Source organism: Panthera onca, chromosome B1 (genome assembly GCF_046562875.1).
Source record: "Panthera onca isolate mPanOnc1 chromosome B1, mPanOnc1 haplotype 2, whole genome shotgun sequence".
Lineage (NCBI taxonomy): Eukaryota > Metazoa > Chordata > Mammalia > Carnivora > Felidae > Panthera > Panthera onca.
This window is the reverse complement of record NC_138342.1, coordinates 155,620,226-155,639,425: the sequence shown is the minus strand read 5'-3', so window position 1 is coordinate 155,639,425 and position 19,200 is coordinate 155,620,226. Positions and strand designations below refer to the sequence as shown.

At 51.0% G+C, this 19,200-nt stretch overlaps 1 protein-coding gene across 2 annotated transcripts in view; it reads right to left on the bottom strand.

The window, feature by feature from the left end:
- SCARA5 (scavenger receptor class A member 5) overlaps positions 1 to 17,335 on the bottom strand; it is a 125,969-nt gene extending 108,634 nt beyond the window's left edge. Inside the window, exons 1-2 of one of the 2 annotated variants that reach the window (XM_078445569.2) lie at positions 16,948 to 17,335; positions 12,456 to 12,573 (exon numbers count right to left, since the gene is read on the bottom strand). In XM_078445569.2, coding sequence (XP_078301695.2) covers positions 12,456 to 12,567 — 112 coding nt within the window. In that variant the 5' untranslated portion in view covers positions 12,568 to 12,573; positions 16,948 to 17,335. The remainder of the gene's footprint in view (positions 1 to 12,455; positions 12,574 to 16,947) is intronic. The other variant, XM_078445570.2, reaches the window with a different exon arrangement.
- Between the last annotated feature and the right edge of the window lie 1,865 nt (positions 17,336 to 19,200).

Below are 19,200 nucleotides of genomic sequence, written 5' to 3'. Positions count from 1 at the left end.
TGTGCTCCTGGTGAGACCTCTTCTGCCTCACCATCAGTTTCTGCCCTGAAACCAACATGACCAATCTCACTGCATCCTGGGTCCTGGCTTCTGTCAGCCCCACAGAAGCCACAGAACCCTCAGGACTCCCCATCACCCATGAAAATCCCCAAACAGCCTTTTTTATGCCCCTTTGGCCATTTCATTCCCCCAATTACTGAAACCTTTCCACTGTATAGCCCCTGGACTTCCCAGCCAGTCATGTAGAAAAGTCCCTTATTTTCTCAGCCTCTGCTCTGAACATTTCTTTTACTTTCTTGTTTTAATTGAAACCTGTTTCCAGGTTTGTTATCTTCCCAAGTGTGGCTTTCAGTCTTCCATTCTCATACAAGTGGCCTAACAGCACAGTACATGTTTTTCTTTGCTCCTTGTTGCTATTTCCAGAACATTCTCTCTCTCTTCTCCCTTCCCCATCTTGGATGCTCACATCACGACTGCACACTTCTTGTTGCTAAGGGACATCTGCTCACCCTTCCCCTCTCTGAGCTCACTCTCATTCTCTCAATCCCCGTTTCAAACTCCTCCTGACCTCCTTTCCTCTCTTGATTTCAACCTCCGCCCTGACTTGAAATGTGGCTGGGCCACACTGAGTTGGGCTTGAAATGCAAAACACACACTGGATTTTGAAGCCTTCAGCATGAGAAAAAAATATATAAATCCTCCAACTGGTTTTTTTTTTATAGGGATTACATATCAAAATGATAATATTTTGGATATATTAGAGCAAATAAAACATATTACTGTATTTAAATTAGTTTCATCTGTGTCTCCACCTTTCTGTGTGGCTACTAGAAAGTTTAAAATTGCATATGTGGCTCACATTACATTTCTATTGGCTTTACCAATAATCGAAACTCTTTCTCAATCTCCACTTCAAACGTCCCACATTATCACCACCTCTCCTGTCCTCCAGAGGCACTCCCTCAAGAATTCTGACCCCGGCACTCCCTGACTTCACCAAGACCTACAAACTGTGGCCTCTACTGCCTTTCCCTCATCTCCCCCCTCAGTCCTTCCTTCCCCCCTTTACCCACTTATATTCCATGATTTGCATTATCCACTTTCTAGACATACCCTCAATTGCCTTGCCCCTCTCTGGCACCTTCACATTGGTGAAACTCAACCTGGTTAGAGCTAACTCTGCAACTCTATGCTTCCATCCACATAGCTGAGCAGAGCCCGAAACGGAAAACCATGCCACCCTGTCAGTAAGCTCATGACTGCCAGACCAGTGGGCCCTGGTGCCATCCAGTGGGCTTGCCACCTATTCCTGGGCCATCCGCACACTCATCCCCAGAGGCCTGTCTCATACCTTCTCCTCCACCTTCACTTTTGGTTTCCTAGTTGAGAAAACAGAAGCAATGAGGAGGGAGCTTCCTTAAACTCCCCCCACAACGTAACCACGGACCTGCATCCAGGCCGTAGCACTCTACCTTCCCTTTTGTCGCTGTAGTCGAACTGTCTTGTGCTCTTGCCCAAGCCAACACCCCTGACTCATATCAGATTCCTTCTCTTACTTACCCAAGGACAGAATTCCAGCACTTCTATTTAGCCAATGTTTCCCTCTGCACAGAATCACTCCATCAGCATAAATGATACTATTTTTTCCATCTTAAAATAAAAAAATCTTTCTTGACCTCCATTCCCTTCCATTTCTCTGTCCTCTTATACAGCAGAACTTCTTGAAGACCCACTGAATCCAATTACTTCTCCTCCTGTTCTCTCCTGAATCCACTCAGTTCATCCTCCCCATCCAATGTCACTGAAATTGCTCTTGCTAGGTGTTATGGGCTGAATGGTATCCTTCCTGAATTCCTGTGTTGAAACCCTAACCCCCACTGTCTCATAAAGTGACTGTATTTGGAGGTAGGGTCTTTAAAGAGGTGATTACATTAAAAATGAGGCTGTTTGCTTGGGCCCCAATCCAATTTGACGGTGTCCTTTTTTATTTTTAATTTTTTTAACTTTTATTTATTTTGGGGAGATGGAGAGAGATAGAACATGAGTGGGGGAGAAATAGAGAGACAGGGAGACATAGAATCTGAATCAGGCTCAAGGCTCTGAGCTGGCATCACAGACCCCGACATGGGGCTTGAACTCATGGACCATGAGATCATGAACTGGGCCGAAGTTGGATGCTTAACTGACTGAGACACCCAGAGGCCTCATTGACTGGTGTCCTTTATGAGGAGGAAATGTAGACATACAGAGAGACACTAGGGGTGCATGGGCACAGAGAAAAGATGATAGGACCATGATAGGACACAAGAAGAAGGCAGACAACTGCAAGCCAAGGAGAGAGGCTCCAGGAGGAATCAACCCTGCCCATACCTTGATCTTAGACTTCCACCCCCCAAACTGTAAGAAAAAAAAATGTCTGTTGTTGAAGCCATGCAGCCTGTGGTATTTTGTTATGCAGCCTGAGCTGACTAATACATCAGATCACCACACACCTCCAATGGCTCAGTCCAATGGCCAATGCTCAGTGCTCTCCCAACTTGACCTTTGAGCGGCACTGGGTGCAGCTGGCCATACTTCTCTTCATTGCATTTCCAGGGCTCAATAACTCGTGGTTATTCTTTCACTAGGTGTTCCTTCTCGGTCTCCTTTGCTGTCCCTCCTTATCTCCCAACCTCTTAGACCTTTCAGCATGGCGCTCACCAGAGCCCCTTCTCTAGACCTCATCTCATTTCTCACACACCATCAGTCTGTCAGCACTAACCTAAAGGCACACCTCAGAACTGGATTGCCTCTCATCTCCTCCACTGCCTTTGCCTCTTTGGAGGCACAGCATGCCTGGATTATCCTAACTGGACTCCACCCAGTATTCTTCTCTACCACCCCATTGAGTCTTTCCCCAACCTCACAGCCAAGGCACCTCAGAAGCAGAGCCTGTGTTGGGTATTCACCTTTTCTTTCAAGCCAGACTTAATCCACTGCACTTTGGCTTCTCTCCCACTCAACTGAAATGGCTCAGAAGAGGTAATTGCTGGAAAATCTAATGTCCTACTGCAGCCAGAGTGAGCATTTTACAATGGAAATCAGACCTTATCCTTTCACTGCTTTGAAACACTTTGCTGACTTCCTATTGCCTCCAGAGACCCAAATTCCTATGGATGCTACAATAGACTTTTCATGGTTTGACTTTAGCTTCAATATAATTAAGAGTGTGGGCTGTGGAGTCAGTTAATCCTGACTCCAATTGCCATAGATTGAATATGTGTACCCCCCTACCTCTCATTGGAGCCTAGTCTCCAACATGATGAGAACTGGAAGTAAAGCCTTTGGGAGGTGGTCAGGTCATGAGCGTGAGGTCCTCGTGAATGGGATCAGTGTTTTTATGGAAGAGACCCCAGAGAGCTCCCTCTCCTCTTCCATCATGTGAGGACAGTAAGAAGACAGCCATCTATGAACCAGGAAGAGGGTCCTCACCAGACATGGAATCTGCCAGTGCCTTGATCTTGGACTTCTAGTCTCTGGAACTGTGAGAAATAAATGTGTTTGTAAGCCACCCAGGCTGTATTGTTACAGCAGCCCCAGTGAACAAAGACATCAATCTCTCCTGACTGTGATCCTGGGCAGGTTACCAGGTCTCTGAGCCTTGGTTTCCTCATATATCACTTGGCTGTAATAATGGGACTCATCTTACTGGTTGATGTAAGGATCAGATGAGCTTATCCTTGTCCAATTCTTATAACAGTGCCTGACCTATCAGAGCTCAAAAAACAAACATTCATTACCTCCCACCACTTTCTTTCCTCAACCTGAGCTCTGTGCTATGTCCCTTGACTTGGAAAACCTTTCTCTGCCCTTTCTAACAGGCACACTACTGTCTGTCCTTCAGTATTTCACTCCAGTGTCTACCCCTGCAGGAGGCCTTCCTTCCTCCCCAAGGCAGACTTAGGGCTCCTTCTTCTCCCCTCTAAAGACACTTTGCATCCAATTCCGTTAGAGCGTAAATCAAATGATACGGTAGGATTGGCTTACCTGTCTGTGTCTTCGGGGAAATTGAAGCCCCTCGAGGGCAGGAGTCATGACCTTTTATTTCTGTATGCGCCAGCAGCACCATGAAACCTGTCACCTTTGGATGAATGAGATCATAGTTTCTTTTGTCTTAAACTCACGTCTTTAGGCAAGCCTTCACCTAGTACTTAAGGATTTGGTGAACAAGAATGTGTTCATTCGTGCAACAAGCAAAGGTGCCTTCCATGTGCAAGACGCAGTGCTGGTATTGGGAATGTTAAGATGAATCCAAGGCAGACAGCATTCGCACTCAGGGAGATTACGGTCCAGAGGGACTTAGGTGCACACAGCTGTAGCATAGTGTGAACGGAGGGGCTGAAAGGGACCAAGGAAGCCAGGCCAAAGGGCTAGAAAAGAGACAGAGAGAAGGCAGGCTTCTAGACTCAGGGGGCCACAGTCACGCTGCTTATTATTTGACACCAGGAATTAATAGCAGATAAACTTGGGAACAAGGTAGGAATGAAACTCTGTGTCCTGGAGACTGAAAATAGAAAATGTGGAGGGGCGCCTGGGGGGCTCCGTGGGTTAAGTGTCTGACTTCGACTCAAGTCATGATCTCAAGGTTTGTGAGTTTGAGCCCCGCTTTGGGCTCTGTGGTGACAGCTCAGAGCCTGGAGCCTGCTTAGGATTCTGTGTCTCCCTCTCTCTCTGCCCCTCCCCCCTCTCAAAAATTAATAAACATTAAAACAAATTTTTTAAAAAGAAAATAGAGAATGTGGAGGAACTAGGGTACCATGGGCAGGCCCCAGGCTGGGAACAGACAAACGGAAGGGATGCAACCATAGTCATCCTAAGATTAAACACTGATGGAATGCTCTGTATGTAACAGGCACTGTTAGAAGGACTTAACGTGGAATAACTCAGGTAGCCCTTGCAATAACCCTAAGTCAGGGGCTATTATCTCAGTGCACAGGGGAGGGAAAGCTGAGGCTAAGAATTGGTTCAGGATTTCTCAGCACGCAGCAGAGCTGGAGTCTGAACCTATCATGCCTGGCTCCGGAGCCTGTGGTCCCGCCACCATGCAATGCCCTCCCCACAGTGGAGAAGACAAGACTGGTAAGGATGTTAAGTTTGGAAGAGGGCACCTGGAGCCAATGAGGCTCGATACGGTCTGTACCAACTGCATGGTCCAAACCCTGAATGTCCTTCCTACCCGATCACCTCTAGGTAAGTAAGCTTTGCATGTGGACCGACGTTGTGCTGGTCTACAGTGGGGAGGGCAGGGAGAGAGAAGGGGACAGACTAACCACAGTGATGATGAAATGACAGAGGGCCGGGCCATGTCTCCTGCCTCCTTGCATCCCTCCCTGCACATAGCCAGTGCATAGCACCTGCAGGGGGCCCGCAGAGCATCTTTCTTGTTGAAAAATGAGGATAGAAAAATGAATGACTGAATGACCTAGGGAATGAAGGCCAGGAACCACCTGAGCAAGGTCTTTGGGTAGGGAGGAACGGGTGATGTGATGAGGGATAGCCATGCCATGATTCATCACCTCTCCACTAAGGGCCTCTCCTGAAGCTCCCTTCCCACTTATGACCCAGCTTTTACCGCAGACCTCCCCCCTGCACCCCCACTCCAGAGTGTGCCGGGCCGGTGGTCAGGTCAGTGCTATTCCCTCAAAGCCATCCTCACTGCCCTTATGGTGAGGGCAATGCCACATGAAACATGGTGTGGTTTAGGGGCTGGGGGCTTGAGTGACAGAAGGGAGCAGAGGCTCCTTTTGTGCCCCCCCCCCCACCCCACATAGGAAGGAGCTGTTGGGGCATCTGGGCTTCTCTTGCTCTTCCCTCCACAAGACACCAGCTTCCACCAGGGACAATGAATGGATAGATTCACATATGGCCTGGAACGAGGACCCAGAACATTTCTTACAGATTCCACTGATCCAGAACCAGGCCTCAGGGTCCAGAACATTTTTTTACAGATTCCCCTATTTGGGGGATACGACTAAAAGACTTTGTTTGATTTCCTTGAAAATCTAGGCTTCATAAGGGAGCCCACTAACTAAAACTCTGCTTCCTTTAGCAGAAGGTAAGCACCAGCCTTAAAATCCTCACCCGGCCAAGCGTTCCTGAGAAGTGATGTGGGTGTTTCTTAGGAGACCTGGGGTTGGGGGGAGCTGACAGCAGCTGCTCCTGACGCCCTCGTCCTTTGCTCTCCTTCTTCCTCACTTCCCGAGGATTTACAAGGGACTCCCCAAAGGACGGGGAGGTGAAATGTGTATCAAGGGTGTACTGTGCACAAGGTGCTTTATGTGGCCTGTGGCACCTGATTTTCCCACAGATCTTGTGAGGTAACATTATTCCCATTTTGCAGATGGGGACACTGAAGATTAGAAAGTTGAGGCCCCAGAGAAAGAGATGGCCCACTCAAAATAAGACACTTTAGAGCATTTCATAAAGGAATACATGCCAAGTGTGGCCAGGGTGTGAAATGCCCCCAAAGGCTGGAGTGGTGTCCCCTGGATGTGACCACACTGGGCCCCCAGGGTCAAGGAGGGGAACAGTTGCTGGAATCTGGCGGGAGAAAACCCGCGTGGAGAGGGTGGCTTATAAGGGTCTGTGACATTTGGTGGAAGGACACAGGCAGCCCAGGGTGGACCCTGAAGACAGGACCTGGGGGAATAAATACTCCAACCTCCCTGTCTTCGGTCCTCCCACCTCCTGCCGGGCTCATCCCCAGTGGCCAACGCCGCGAGCCAGAGTGCAGGGTGAGCAGCGGCCGCCGAGAATAGGGGTGGCAAACACCAGACGCCCTTGCAGGGAGCCCAGACCAGCCAAACTGCAATCGTTCAGGCTCTTGTCACCTTCCCAGGCTGTTCCCCATCTTGCAGAGGGATATTCCACTGAGCCATAGAGACCCAGGATCCAGCCTGGCTGCCTGGTGACCACAGATTTACGGAGCACTTGGCTCTGTGTTCTTGTTCAACAGGCACAGAACGCTGAGAACACCGCAGCCCCGTGCCGGTTAATATCTCTGCTCTCCTCTTGCCCCGGTGCCTGATTCTCCAACCTGTAGAGGGTGAGCCTCCCGTGAGGTCCCAGCCAGACCCTCCCAGGAAATCCACCCCTGCCTTTGGGCTGCTGCCCGGCAGCCCTGAGCTGTGCCAAGATGAACCAGGGAGATCTGATTGATGAGAAGGTAGATGAGGGGGTTCCCCGAGGAGAATAATTTAATTTTACGGGTTAGGAATGCGGGGATGGGGCAGGGAGGGGGGGGGGGCTTGGGCCCTAAACTCAGCAAGCGGCCTGGCTGCAGGCGTCCAGGCGCAGCCCGGAGCATGTGTAACTCATTACCTCTGCGAGCCTCCCATTTGCGGCCGCAGGATGACGCTGGAGCGTGGTGGAGTGTCTGAGGCCGTGGGGTGAGCATGACTACAGTATTTTTCTGACACTAACACCTCTCTCTGGCCCTCAGGAAGGGCCGTGGAGGAGCCAGGCCCACACCCAGCCCTCTGCCTCCTCCGCCTCCTCCGCCTCCTGGCGCCAGACGGGAGAGGCCTACAGCTACACGGGCGAGAGAAGCAAGGCAGCACCGGGGAAGGTGAGAGGGGAGAGGAGGGAGGGGAGGGGGGAGAGGGGGAAGCAGGTCCAGCTGCACCCCCCCCCCCCGTTTGGTGTTCAGAGGGAGGTGGAAGTGGTCATCGAGGTCACAGGAGGCTGGGCTGGAGGACACTGAAGGTCGCATTCTGTGATTAGCCCTTTCATGTAATTCTAGCAGCACAACTAGAAGCGATGCTATTCCCCCTGGTGGCACAGAGGGGAGGCCGGCCCACCCTTGGGGCCTTCCCTACAACAGGGGGGCTCCCAACGAGGTGCTGACAGCTCAGACCCAAGGGAGGAGGCAGGGTCCTGAGACATGGCCTGAGGAGAGGTGCAGAGAAGGGAGAGGTCCCAAAGACCGACACAGAGCAGGGTGTGAGGGTGTGAGCCTTGAAGGATGTATGGGTGCACCACGTAGGAGCTGGGCCAGATGGGCCCTTATGAAGGGGACAGGGGAGCCTAGGGCAGGTAACAGCCCCCTCCCCACCCTCCTCACTTGCTACGTGGAAAGAAGGGCAGGGATAAAGGCAGGGTGGAGGGAAAGAGAAGACAAGTTAGGAGAGGAGAGGAGAGGAGGGGGGGTGGTTTCAGTGCATCAGCCCTGAAATAACCAGTTTACGCCCTAATGTCTTTAAAGTCCCACCCACATTAAAGTCTGAGTCACACCTTAATATCTGGGCTGCATTTTTGCAACTTTGCTTCCCCAGATCCCAGTAACCCCAGGGCCAAGAGGAGCCACCGCCTCTCCTCCCCATCTTTCCTTCAAGGGGGAAACCCTGGAAGGGATTTGGAGTGCCTGCAAGGCCTACCAGACATTACTGTTTAAATCTACTCTAGGCCCCTGCGCGGCTCAGGCCTCGCTCCCTTTCCCCACCTCTGTCCACCCTCTGCCTTCCCAGCAACCTCCCTCTCCCCCACCGCCCTTCCTCTCCCTCTCTGGTTACACTCTCCAGAGATGAGGATCAAAGAGCAAAATCCTGGAGAAACAGATCAAATCTGGCTTGAATTTCCCCAAGTCAGAGCTCACTGGTTTCGTCTTAGAAATGAAAGGGAAGGGGGAAAAAGTCAAACCAGAAATCCACAAGCTCAGGTGGCTCATTTCATCTGAACACTCCAGTCTCTCTGGGTCCCTCATGCCCCCACCGCCCTGTGCCTGGAGGGCTGGTCATTGAAGAGTGGGGAAGACCCAGACAACGTGGAAATCAGGCTTCAAATGCATTTGTTTTGCCTCTTTGAGCTTTCAAGGACCCCAATGTCCAATCATTCATTCGTTCATTCATTCATTCCTGCAATAAATAGTGAGAACCTACTGTGTGCCAGGCTTGAGAGACTTCAGTGAACAAAACAGAGGTACCTGCCCTTGTCCAGCCTATAGTCTTCGCACAAGGAACAGACAGTAAATGATAAGCATAGTACATAAGAATGATATAGTGTGTTACGGGAAAAAGGAAATAGCGAAGCAGGGAAAGGGGCTGAAGGTGCAGGGGGACAGGAAGCCTAATGGGGAAAGTGATATTTGAGCAAATGCTAGAAGGAGGTGGGAGAACAAGCTTCTCAGCAGCAGCGGCCCCAGGTGACCCTGTGCTCCCAGGGTCAAGGTGAAGGTCGGCAGCCTCCTTGGCCATGGTCAGCACCTGGGTTATCACTCGCACTGAGGCGGGATGCTTTGTAGACTTTGCTCAAGGTAGCACTCAGATTTTCAAAGGACCACACCCTGAATGCAATGACCAGGTCTGTTTCTACACACAGAATTTTAGAACTGGACAGAACCTCTCCTGTCTGCCCCCATTTGGCAGATGAAGACACTGAGGCCCAGAAAAGGATGTGACCCAGTCAGGCGGCCTCAACCCCACATCTTTCAACCTCTGTCCACACCTCATGGGGTGCCAGGCCTCAGGTGACCCCTGAGGACTCTTGGAGCAGAGCTCAAAAGCTGTCCTCTGGTCACATCTCCTCACAGCTGGGGGGCCTGGAAAGCACAGTGGCTGAGATTACTGTTATTTTCAGCCCTTCTGGTCCAAACGATCTTTTTAAGTCTGGGGTTCAGAAAAAGGGAGAACAAGATGGGGGAGGAGGGTGCGATGGCCTGGTGATACTTCTCACCCCAGGCCTCTCCCTGCCCTTTCCTTCCCTTATCGGCCCCCTAGGCCAGCTCTACTGGTCTTCCAGGCTCCCCCACAGCGCTGTACTCCAGTTCTTTCTTGCCAAGCCAGTCCTCTTTCCCAAGGGGCTGGTAGGGAGAGGACAGGATCAACAACATGAAAGCCAGCCTGACCTTTGCTGATGGGGAAGTGCTGAGCACTGGCCAGTGATCTGGCTCTCCCAGGTGGCAGTAACCTAACAGAAACGCTGGCCTGGCTTGGTGTGACCCAGCTAGTGATGCCTTTTCCCACCCTACTCTGACAAAACTGTGTTCAGTCTTTAAAGCCTTTCCAGAAAGGCTTCTCCTGACTTCAGTACATTCGTGCCTGCTTGTCCACAGACCTCCATGGATGCCTGAAACCATGGGTAGTAACGAACCCTACATGTCCTACCTTTTTTTCCTATACATACATACCAGGCTAAAATTTAATTTATACATTAGGCACAGTAAGAGATTAACAAGAATAAGTAATAATAGACATACAGAAAAACCTTGCTTTGGAAGCATAATTTGTTCCAGAAACATGCTTGTAATCCAAAGCACTTGTATATCAAAGTGAATTTCAAGAACCATTGGCTCAGTGTGATCATGTGACATTCGGCATCACGTACTACTCGTATCGCAAGACACAGTTTGTTTATCGAGTTAAAATGTACTAGACACGCGTGCTCATCTTGCATATGTGCAGAATAAGTTACTCACCATCCAAGGTTTTACTGTATTTAGATAAATAACAATGCATTCTAATATGAGTTATGTGAATGTGGTCTCTTTCTCTCTCAAAACATCTTACTGTCCTGTCCTCACCCTCCTTCATGTGATGTGAGGTGATACAATGGCTCTGTGATGAGATAAAGCAAGAAGAATGACCCAGGCAGTGCAATGTGGTGTTAGGCTACGACTGACTTTCTGATAATAGGTCAGAAGGAGGATCATCTGTTTCCAGACCACAGCCTGCTGCAGGTAACAAACCATGGAATGCAAAACCACGGATAAGAGGGGACTACCGAACTCACATGTATTCTTGCCTGCTTTATGTTACGTGTAATTGTCCCAAGCCGATCCCTTCCACTGAGATCACAGCGCTCTGAGGGTAAGGATGGTTTAATTTCTCTTTGGAGCACCCTTGGCACCCAACCCGTAGGTTGACACATCACAGGTCTTCGAAATATGTTCGTTGACTGGAATTTAAAGGAAGAGCTACAATGGTGAGCAAGTTAGTACGGCAGGGTGAGGGAGGTTAGTGGTCAGGAGCCCACATCTTGGCTCTTCTCCCTGGGGAGACTGTCCCCAATCCCTGCCTCTCTGAGTTGCCCAATTTCCCTCCTGGCATTCAGCACCTTGTGGGAGGAAAGACACGGTTAGAGTATGAGGGGGAGGCATTTCCCTTTTTGAGTAATTTTGAGACAAAGGCAGCTAAGCAGAGTAGAGAGAAAACACAGCGCCTGAGAAAAGCCTTGAATAAAGGGCTGCATGGTAGTGAATTTCTATCAGCTTGACTGGTCATGGGTGCCAGGTGGAACATCATTTCTGGGTGTTTCTAGATGAGATCAGCATTTGAATTGGTGGACTCAGTAAAGCAGATTGCCCTCCCCAGGAGGAGGGGGCCTCATCTAGTCAGTTGAGGGCCTGAATAGAGCAAAAGGCAGGGGAATTTGCTTTTTGCTTCCTGCCTGCCTGCACAGTTAGGACATAGCATCTCATCTTCTCCAGCCCTCAAAGACCATTGGCTCCTCTGGTTCTTGGGCCTTCTGACTCAGACTGAATTATACCACCCACTTTCCTGGGTCTCTAGCCTGAAGACGTAGATGGTGGGACTCCTCAGCCTCCAGAATCATGTAAGCCAATTCCTCACAACAAATCTCTTTACATATGTATATATCCCACTGGTTCCTTTTCTCTGCAGAACTCAGTTTCTGCCTGTCTCTGCTTAATTGGCCATCAGTCGTTATGAGACTCTTCGGTAAACTTCATTCTACTCATCTTTGATGTGGGGACAATGCTCTCCTCGCCTATGCTCACTGCAAACCGGAGTATATTCACTCACGTAGCAAGCATTTATTAAGCACCCACTAAGTGTCAAGCTCTGGCCTGGACACACAGGATTCAGTCTGTTGACAAGGTGCTCTGGGCTCCTTTGGAGGAAGCATCAGTTGAATTCCCAGTTTTAGCAAATAACCAGTTCCCAAAGGTGCAGAGCCCTCTGGGTCACTGGGATAGAGAACTCCTTCCTGTGGCATGGGCTGGGGTCTCAGACCCAGGGGAAGGATAAGCACCTTGAAGAGGTATGTTCTCTCCTCGCAAATGCTTCGGGAAATGGATTGGAGGCTCCTCACCTGAGAGGGTCTGGGCTCATTGGTTCAGATGCCTTTGCCTGATCCCAGACTCATTCACTCAGAGGAGAGGAAGGCAGAGAGGCAGAAAGGCCTGTCCTGGGAGTCAGGAGACTCGGTTTTGGAACAACTCTATGCCTGATGAGCTGTAGGATCCTTAATACCTTCTCAGCCTCCACTAGCTCATCTGTGAGATGGATATGCATCTTGCAGGCCACGCAGATTTGTTGAGATGCATGAATAAGACATTTCAAAATGTGAAGTTCACATAGGAAGTATTCGACAGGAGGTCACCACTGCCCTGGGGAAATACCAAAGTTGGGTGGGGAGGCAGGGCAGGGCTTGCACCGCAAGACCGAGCCAGGGGCACTCACCGTCCTCACACAGGTTCAACTTGGACAGGCTCCTGCCGTCAAAGGGCTCCTCAAAGATGGAGCCGGTGTCACGGTCGCTCACAGTGTGCAGGTACATGGCTTTGTTCTCCATCCTGACCTGCAGCAGCAGCAGCAGGAAAGACAGCAAGGGGAGAGGAGAGGGAAAAAGGAGGCAGGGGAGAGAGAGAATAAACTATAGGTGGATCCAGAAACAAACGCACAGAACGAGGCGCCCATGCCCATGGCCCGAGCCTGAACACTGAGAGCCTCTCCTTGATGGATGCCATCTACCAGGTTCTCAGGATCCTGAGTCCCCTCCCAACTTCCTCAGCACTTGGGAAGGCCAAGGCCGTTTGGACCTTTCTGATCACGGGATCTGTCCCTTTCAGTAGCTCCTGGTTGGGGCCAGAGCCTGAGCCAGAGGGACACTGAGGGCTGTGCTTTGTGGGGCCTGGAGGCGCCGACCCTCCTGAGGCAAATGGAGTGGTTTCCGAGACTCTGGATCTTTAGGCTCCTGCTCTGTGTTGGAAATGTGCTAACTGGGCAGGCATGTTCCAAAGGGGCTGAGAGCAGTGAGGCCATGGCAAGGATTCACCTCCCACCCGAGCCGGAGGGGTAGGAGGCCTCAGTGGAGTCCCCCAAACACTAAGACCTGGGCAGCCTTAGACCAGGGAGGGCCTGGTGTCTGCATGGCCTGCTGGGGCTTTGGGTCTCCTCCATGGTGTTTCAGGAATGTACCCATGTACTTGGGAAAATGATATACTATTTGAAGGAAACCAGCGCCATTTACATAAGTGTGTACAAGACAATCCCATTTTGTAATATATACACATATCCCCGAGTACGTGACCGGAAAGATTATATTTGGAGATGTTCCGGGTTGCTCCGGGTAAGACATATAATCAGAAGACTCTGGTGGGGATCGTGGGGATGTTGTGCTTATTTTTGTTTGCTGGATATTCTGGGTTTTCTACAATGTGTTTGCATTCTTTGTGTAATAGGAAGAATCTACTTTTTGAGCCAGACCACTTCTTGGTATTCTTTCTCTGATATAGATGCTCAGTGATTTTACAAATTACTTTCTACTTTCAACTCCCTTCCAGCCATCGGTGTAGCTTGACCTTTGGCCCTGATGCTTTTTGACTATCTGGATATTGAACGCCCCCCAAAATCCACTTTTAAAGAGCAAATTCTTTGGAAGATAAAAGACCCGGGGAGGATGGAGGGGTCCCAGGCCCGGCATGGAGCAAACTCAACCCTGCCTGAGGCCCAGATAGCCAGGGGTTTACCACCTGGGAGGAGATGATGGGGGCCTGGCAGGTGGGCGGGGGGGGGGGGGGGAGTGGGGGGGCGGGTGGTGCTGGGAACAGTGACTGCTGACTGAAGGGAGCAGCCAATCAGTTCCTCTCCCGAGGCACAGTGGGAAAAGAGGCATTAGCATGTCTCAGTAAATAGGGATAATGAAAGAGGAGCCTAGCTGAACCGCTCTGGCAGGCAGAGCAAAACATAACCCCCTTATTTTCATGGCTTGACCTATGTCTCCAGAGACCTCTGACTTCAGGGCTGAGAAGAGGTCAGAACTGACCAGGTTCCATACAACTGTCCTTCTGATGGCCTGGAAGGATGGACAGGGGCTTCCATTCTTATTTCTTCTAGTAATGAGATACCACATGCCCTGCACACAGGCATGCCCTGCACACACATGCATGCAAGCACGCATAGTCAGGGTGTTCACGGTCTCTGTGGGCCTTTCTTCCAGCCTGCGGGAGAGGGGAGCCCACAGCTCTGCCAGGATCTCTTCTCCCTGCCCCGGGGAGCCCCTGAACCGCTCCCACCCAGCTTCTCTGTGCTGCAGTCATGTCCGGTTTGCTAGCTCCCAACACCCATGCTCCATCCAAGTCCTCCACCCACCATGGACCTCTAGGTGGGGCCCCCGAGCAACGCCACCGCTGCTAAGCTGCAGGGGACCCTCCCTTGTTTCATAAGTGCTAAGTGCAGCACCCCTCCTACTGGCCTCGATCCTGGGGAGCTGCAAAGCAGGAGGCCAGTGTCTCTTCTGCAAGCGATAATCCTCTCTCTGCCAAAGGCAACAGGCGCTGCTGCCCAGAGATCACACAGAGCTTGATGGGGCACTGCCATGCTGGCAGTGGGGGTGTGGAGATGAGCTTGGGCCAGGTTAGCCCTGTCTTCATTTCCACCTTCCCCTCTGCCGATCAGCTCCTGGACCAGAGCTGGAATGCATGGCTTGTTATCTGGAATGTGTCTATAGGGCGGCCCCTCCTCTCTCCCCTCCACAGCCCTGGGCTGGTGGAGCAGAAGCCCTGGGGAGCCTGTTGAGAAGAGGGGCTGGGGCAGAGCAGAGGCCAGATGTGAGTGAGATGAGATTAGAAACACTCAGCCAGCTTTGCTAATGTTTGTTACTTGGGAATGAAACCTAAAAATGTTCTGTCTGCCCCAGGTTTTATTTTGAGCTATTTTTCTTTCTTGGGAAAAGGGGGCAGGAATTTGCACCCTTTGGTCATTTGATCTCAGAGCCTTGGGGGCCAAGTTTGTGCTCTCGAGCAAGGTGCAACTCACTGCCAACTGTGGTGACCACAGAGATGACAGACATCCCTTGCGTGCACACACACCCATGAGTTACAGACCATTTGCCATCTGGGATCTCTCTGCCCCACCAGGACCACAGTGGGGAAGGTAGTATCAGTCTGTTGTTCCCATTTTAAAGATAAGCCAATCTGGGCAATCTTGCCAAAGAGGCAAGAACCAATGATGTCAGAGGAGGGTGAGGCACCAGGCAAAGTCTTCCCACCCAGGGCACTGACCCAGCGACAAGGCTGCTTCGTCCAGGAAGCATGTATCCGTCCCTTTTGGCAGCCACCTTTAGGGTCCCAGACCAGGGAGCGCAGAGGGTCAGTGGAGGCCCTGGGACCAAGGAGAGGCTATAAGAGCTAGCAGGGAGGGGACCGGGACCATGGAAATATGGGCAGGGTGTGGACACCAAAGTGGCATTTGGATAAAGCCCAAGGAGCCTGTTTCAAGTCCAAGAGTGGGGCCTTCCTCTCCCAGGGACAGGAAACCTCACCAGCCTTTTAGGGATGTTAGAGCTACATGTTAGGATGCTACATGTTAGAGCTAAAGCACTCAGATACCCCTAGCTCCAACCGAGGCAGCTCCATACAGGCCTGTGAGGGGTGGGGAGCTCAGAGGACACAGGGTTCTATCCTGGAGCCACTTCCTACTCCTCAGGAACCTGGCCCAATCAGCTGAGCTTGTTCAGCCTCAGGCCATCACCTCTGTGAAGGGGAGAAGCACATCCACCAGCCACTCAGTTATTTCAGGCAGGGGGCGGGGGGGGGGGGGGGGGATGGTGCATACGGAGGGCTTTCCGAGCAAGGGAGCACAGGGAGTCGGCGGTGGAGTCTGGTGAGAAACCACCCCCACCCCCGGCATCTTCTGATCCCTCCAAGCAGTTAGGTGAGGGTGGGGGGCATCTTCAGGTTCCTGAGGCTTCCCTCCTGCCTGGCCGGGCTCGGGAATAATGCTCTTTTGGGTCCCCTTTGCAGTAAGCAATTGTGAATATGAAATCCGGACCCTTACTCTCAAGTCACTCTCTGGGCAGCAGAAGGACTCAATTAATTCTTGCTGCTGCTGCAAGTGGCATAAGCTTCACTTGTGGCTGCAAATACAGTGTCCCTGGGTCCCGGCATCTAACTCTGCAGGGTTCGCATCTCCTCCTTGAATCATACAGCTTTAAACTCATCAAAACCAAGTAAAAAAACCCCATGAATACGACCCTGTCCTCTAACTGTACTTAGTTAACCTAAATCATAACCTGAAGCTGGAAAGGTGCAGGGGCACCTGGCCGGCTCATTGGGTTAAACATCGGACTTTGGCTCACGTCGTGATCTTGTGGTGTGTGAGTTGGTGTGTGAGTTCAAGCCCCGCAGGCAGGCTGACAGCTTGGAGCCTGCTTCAGATTCTGTGCCTCCCTCTTTCTCTCTGCCCCTCCCCTGCTTGTGCTCTCTCTCTCTCTCTCTCTCTCTCTCTCTCTCTCTCTCTCTCAAAAATAAATAAACTTAAAAAAAATTTTTTTTACTACATGTTTTAAAAAGCTGGAAAGGTGCAGATGTTTTATAGACAAGCTCTCCCTTCGTTCATCCCACCACTGGACGCATGTGCCCACGCACATGCACTTCACACGTGTAGAGGGACAGTCACCTGTGCCATCTGCTCCCAGAATAGGCTCTTGAGCTGCGGCATGAGCCAGGTAGAGTGGCCATGAAGGCAAAAGCTTCCCCAAACGCGGGCTCACGCCAGCGGACCCCCGCGGGCCCACAGCGTGGAGGCCCTTCCCAGCTGGTGCTGCAACTCAGTGCTCCGCATCCGAGATGCCCAAACGCAGAGCCCTGCTCCCTCTGCCGCATCCGTGTCCCCCAGCCGCCGTTGGGACGCTGTGCTCAGGTGCCAGGACAAAGTTAGTGCCAAGACTCACCTGAGTGCACCCAGTGAGGCCACAGAAGAGCCCGTCTCCTCAGTTTCCGGCATTCGCCATGGTGGCCGATGGGCTGGCTGCTGTCACCGCACGGAGACCCAGGCAGTCCCGCAGAGCTTTTCCCCACAGCCAGCCAAAGCCAGACGGAGTCATAGAAGGAGGCTGCCCCGGTGCTCAGTGACTTGTCTCAGGGGTCCCTTCTCTGGGAGGCTCAGGTTCAGGAGGCAGCACTCAACCTTGTGCCTGATTCAGGGCCTGTGGCTGGGGAGTCCCTCTCTTGGTGTCTCGCCTCAGTCAGCCACAGGCAGCGCTCGGGAGATGTTCTGTGAAGGCACCCGCAGCTCTGCTAGATACTGAAGGAGATGTGAGCTGCAGCTGCTCTGGCGGCCAGTCTTTATAAAGTTCTTGGAGCAATTGCCGAAGCTCCCCTGGGGTCTGGAACTCGTCCCCCCTCTGGTGGCCAATCTCAGCATTACAGCCTCCCGGTTCTCCCTATTAGTCCAGAGCAGTGACATCAGCCTTGTCTTGGGACACCGCACACCTAGCCTAAAACCCTGCTCAAATAATTTTTGGAAAGCTTCTACAGGAATGGAAGCTAGACCTGGCTCATGAGCCACACCAGAAACCAGTCTGAGGAACTTATTTATAGGACAGAATTGGCATTGTTCAATTCATTCACCAAACTTGGCTTAGAATTAATTTACGTGTTTTTCTGAAGTCACATCCACTCCCAGAGGACACAGATTAGCCACACTGGAGATATTCAGAAGAGTGTTCTGTGACCGCTGAAGGAACTTTCCAAAGACAGTCTCAATGCAGCCCTGTAACAAAGCCAGCATTTATGGAGCATTGACATTGCATAAGGTCCAGGGGACGCAAGAATGAGTAAGACGGGCTCCCTGTCCTCAAGGGGGTTGCAATCCAGGATGAGAGGTGCACTCAGGCACAAATAACTGTCAACCTAAGTGTGACCTAAAACATTTTTAAAAAGGCGATCTTGCCAAAATGTTAAGAGAGTAATTATATTCAGATTGGGGTGGTGATGGGGAAAGGCATCAGGGACATTCCAAAAATAGTTTGAGCCATGGCTGACCTCTCCATTTACAAGTACACACCCCCCCCCCCACCCCTGCCCTGAGGATAGAGCTCTGAAGGTAATGTTCATGAATACATCCCAATGTATTGGTTAAAAATTCGGTCTCGGGACGCCTGGGTGGCTCAGTCGATTAAATGTCCAACTTCAGCTCAGGTCATGATCTCCCGGTTCGGTTCGTGAGTTTGAGCCCCACGTCGGGCTCTGTGCTGACAACTCAGAGCCTGGAGTCTGCTTCGGATTCTGTGTCTCCTTCTCTCTCTGCCCCTCCCCCACTTAGGCTCTGTCTCCTAAAAATAAATATTAAAAAAAAATTCAGTCTCAATACTGGAGGGTCAGACCTCATACATGAGAACAAAGTGCCAGGGCTCAGCATTCCCCATAGTGCAGTTGCCAACCCACGACTGAATCTGAAAGGTCTTAGTCATTTTCAGTGACTGAACCTCCTGGCCATCTCTGGGAAGCAGCTCCAATATGAGGCTCCATTTTACAGAGGGAAAAAACAGTAGTAGTAATAAAAAGTAATATAATAAGAGCAAAGGGGAGGTGAGATGGAGGAGGGGGGAGAGGAAAGAGGGAGGGGGGAGGCAGGGGGAGAGGCAGGAGGCAGAGGAAAAACACTTTAGAGTATATACCATGTGCTAGGCACTTCTGAGTGCTTTTCATATAGTAACTCATTTAACATTAAATGAGATAGGTCCTGTTATTATTCCCACTTCTAGAGACAGAGGAACTCAGTGACTTGTCCAAGGTCAAGCAGCCTGTAAGTGGCAGAGCTACATTCCACCCTAGGCAATATGACTCTACAATTTGTGCCCTACCATGCCCTATACTACCTCTCGTGAAAAAGTGGTCTTTAATCACCCATCGATTCACCAACATATCCAGGAATACAATCATAAAAAGAGCCAGAAATGTGCCCAACATGTTCTGTCCAGGGATCTTTGCTGCGAGATGTGTTTATTAGCAAGAAATACCAGCACGTTAGTAAGACCCTGGCGATGTCTTCCTTTACCTAAAACAAAGAGCAGTTGTTAATACTCCCACACTGGTGTGCCCTTGCCTATAGGGGAAGGGAGGGACGGGGACCCAAGTGCAGTCCAGGCTGTTGGCTGAGCCTCTCCTTAGTATTGGTAATTGATGATAAACAATTTGTGGGG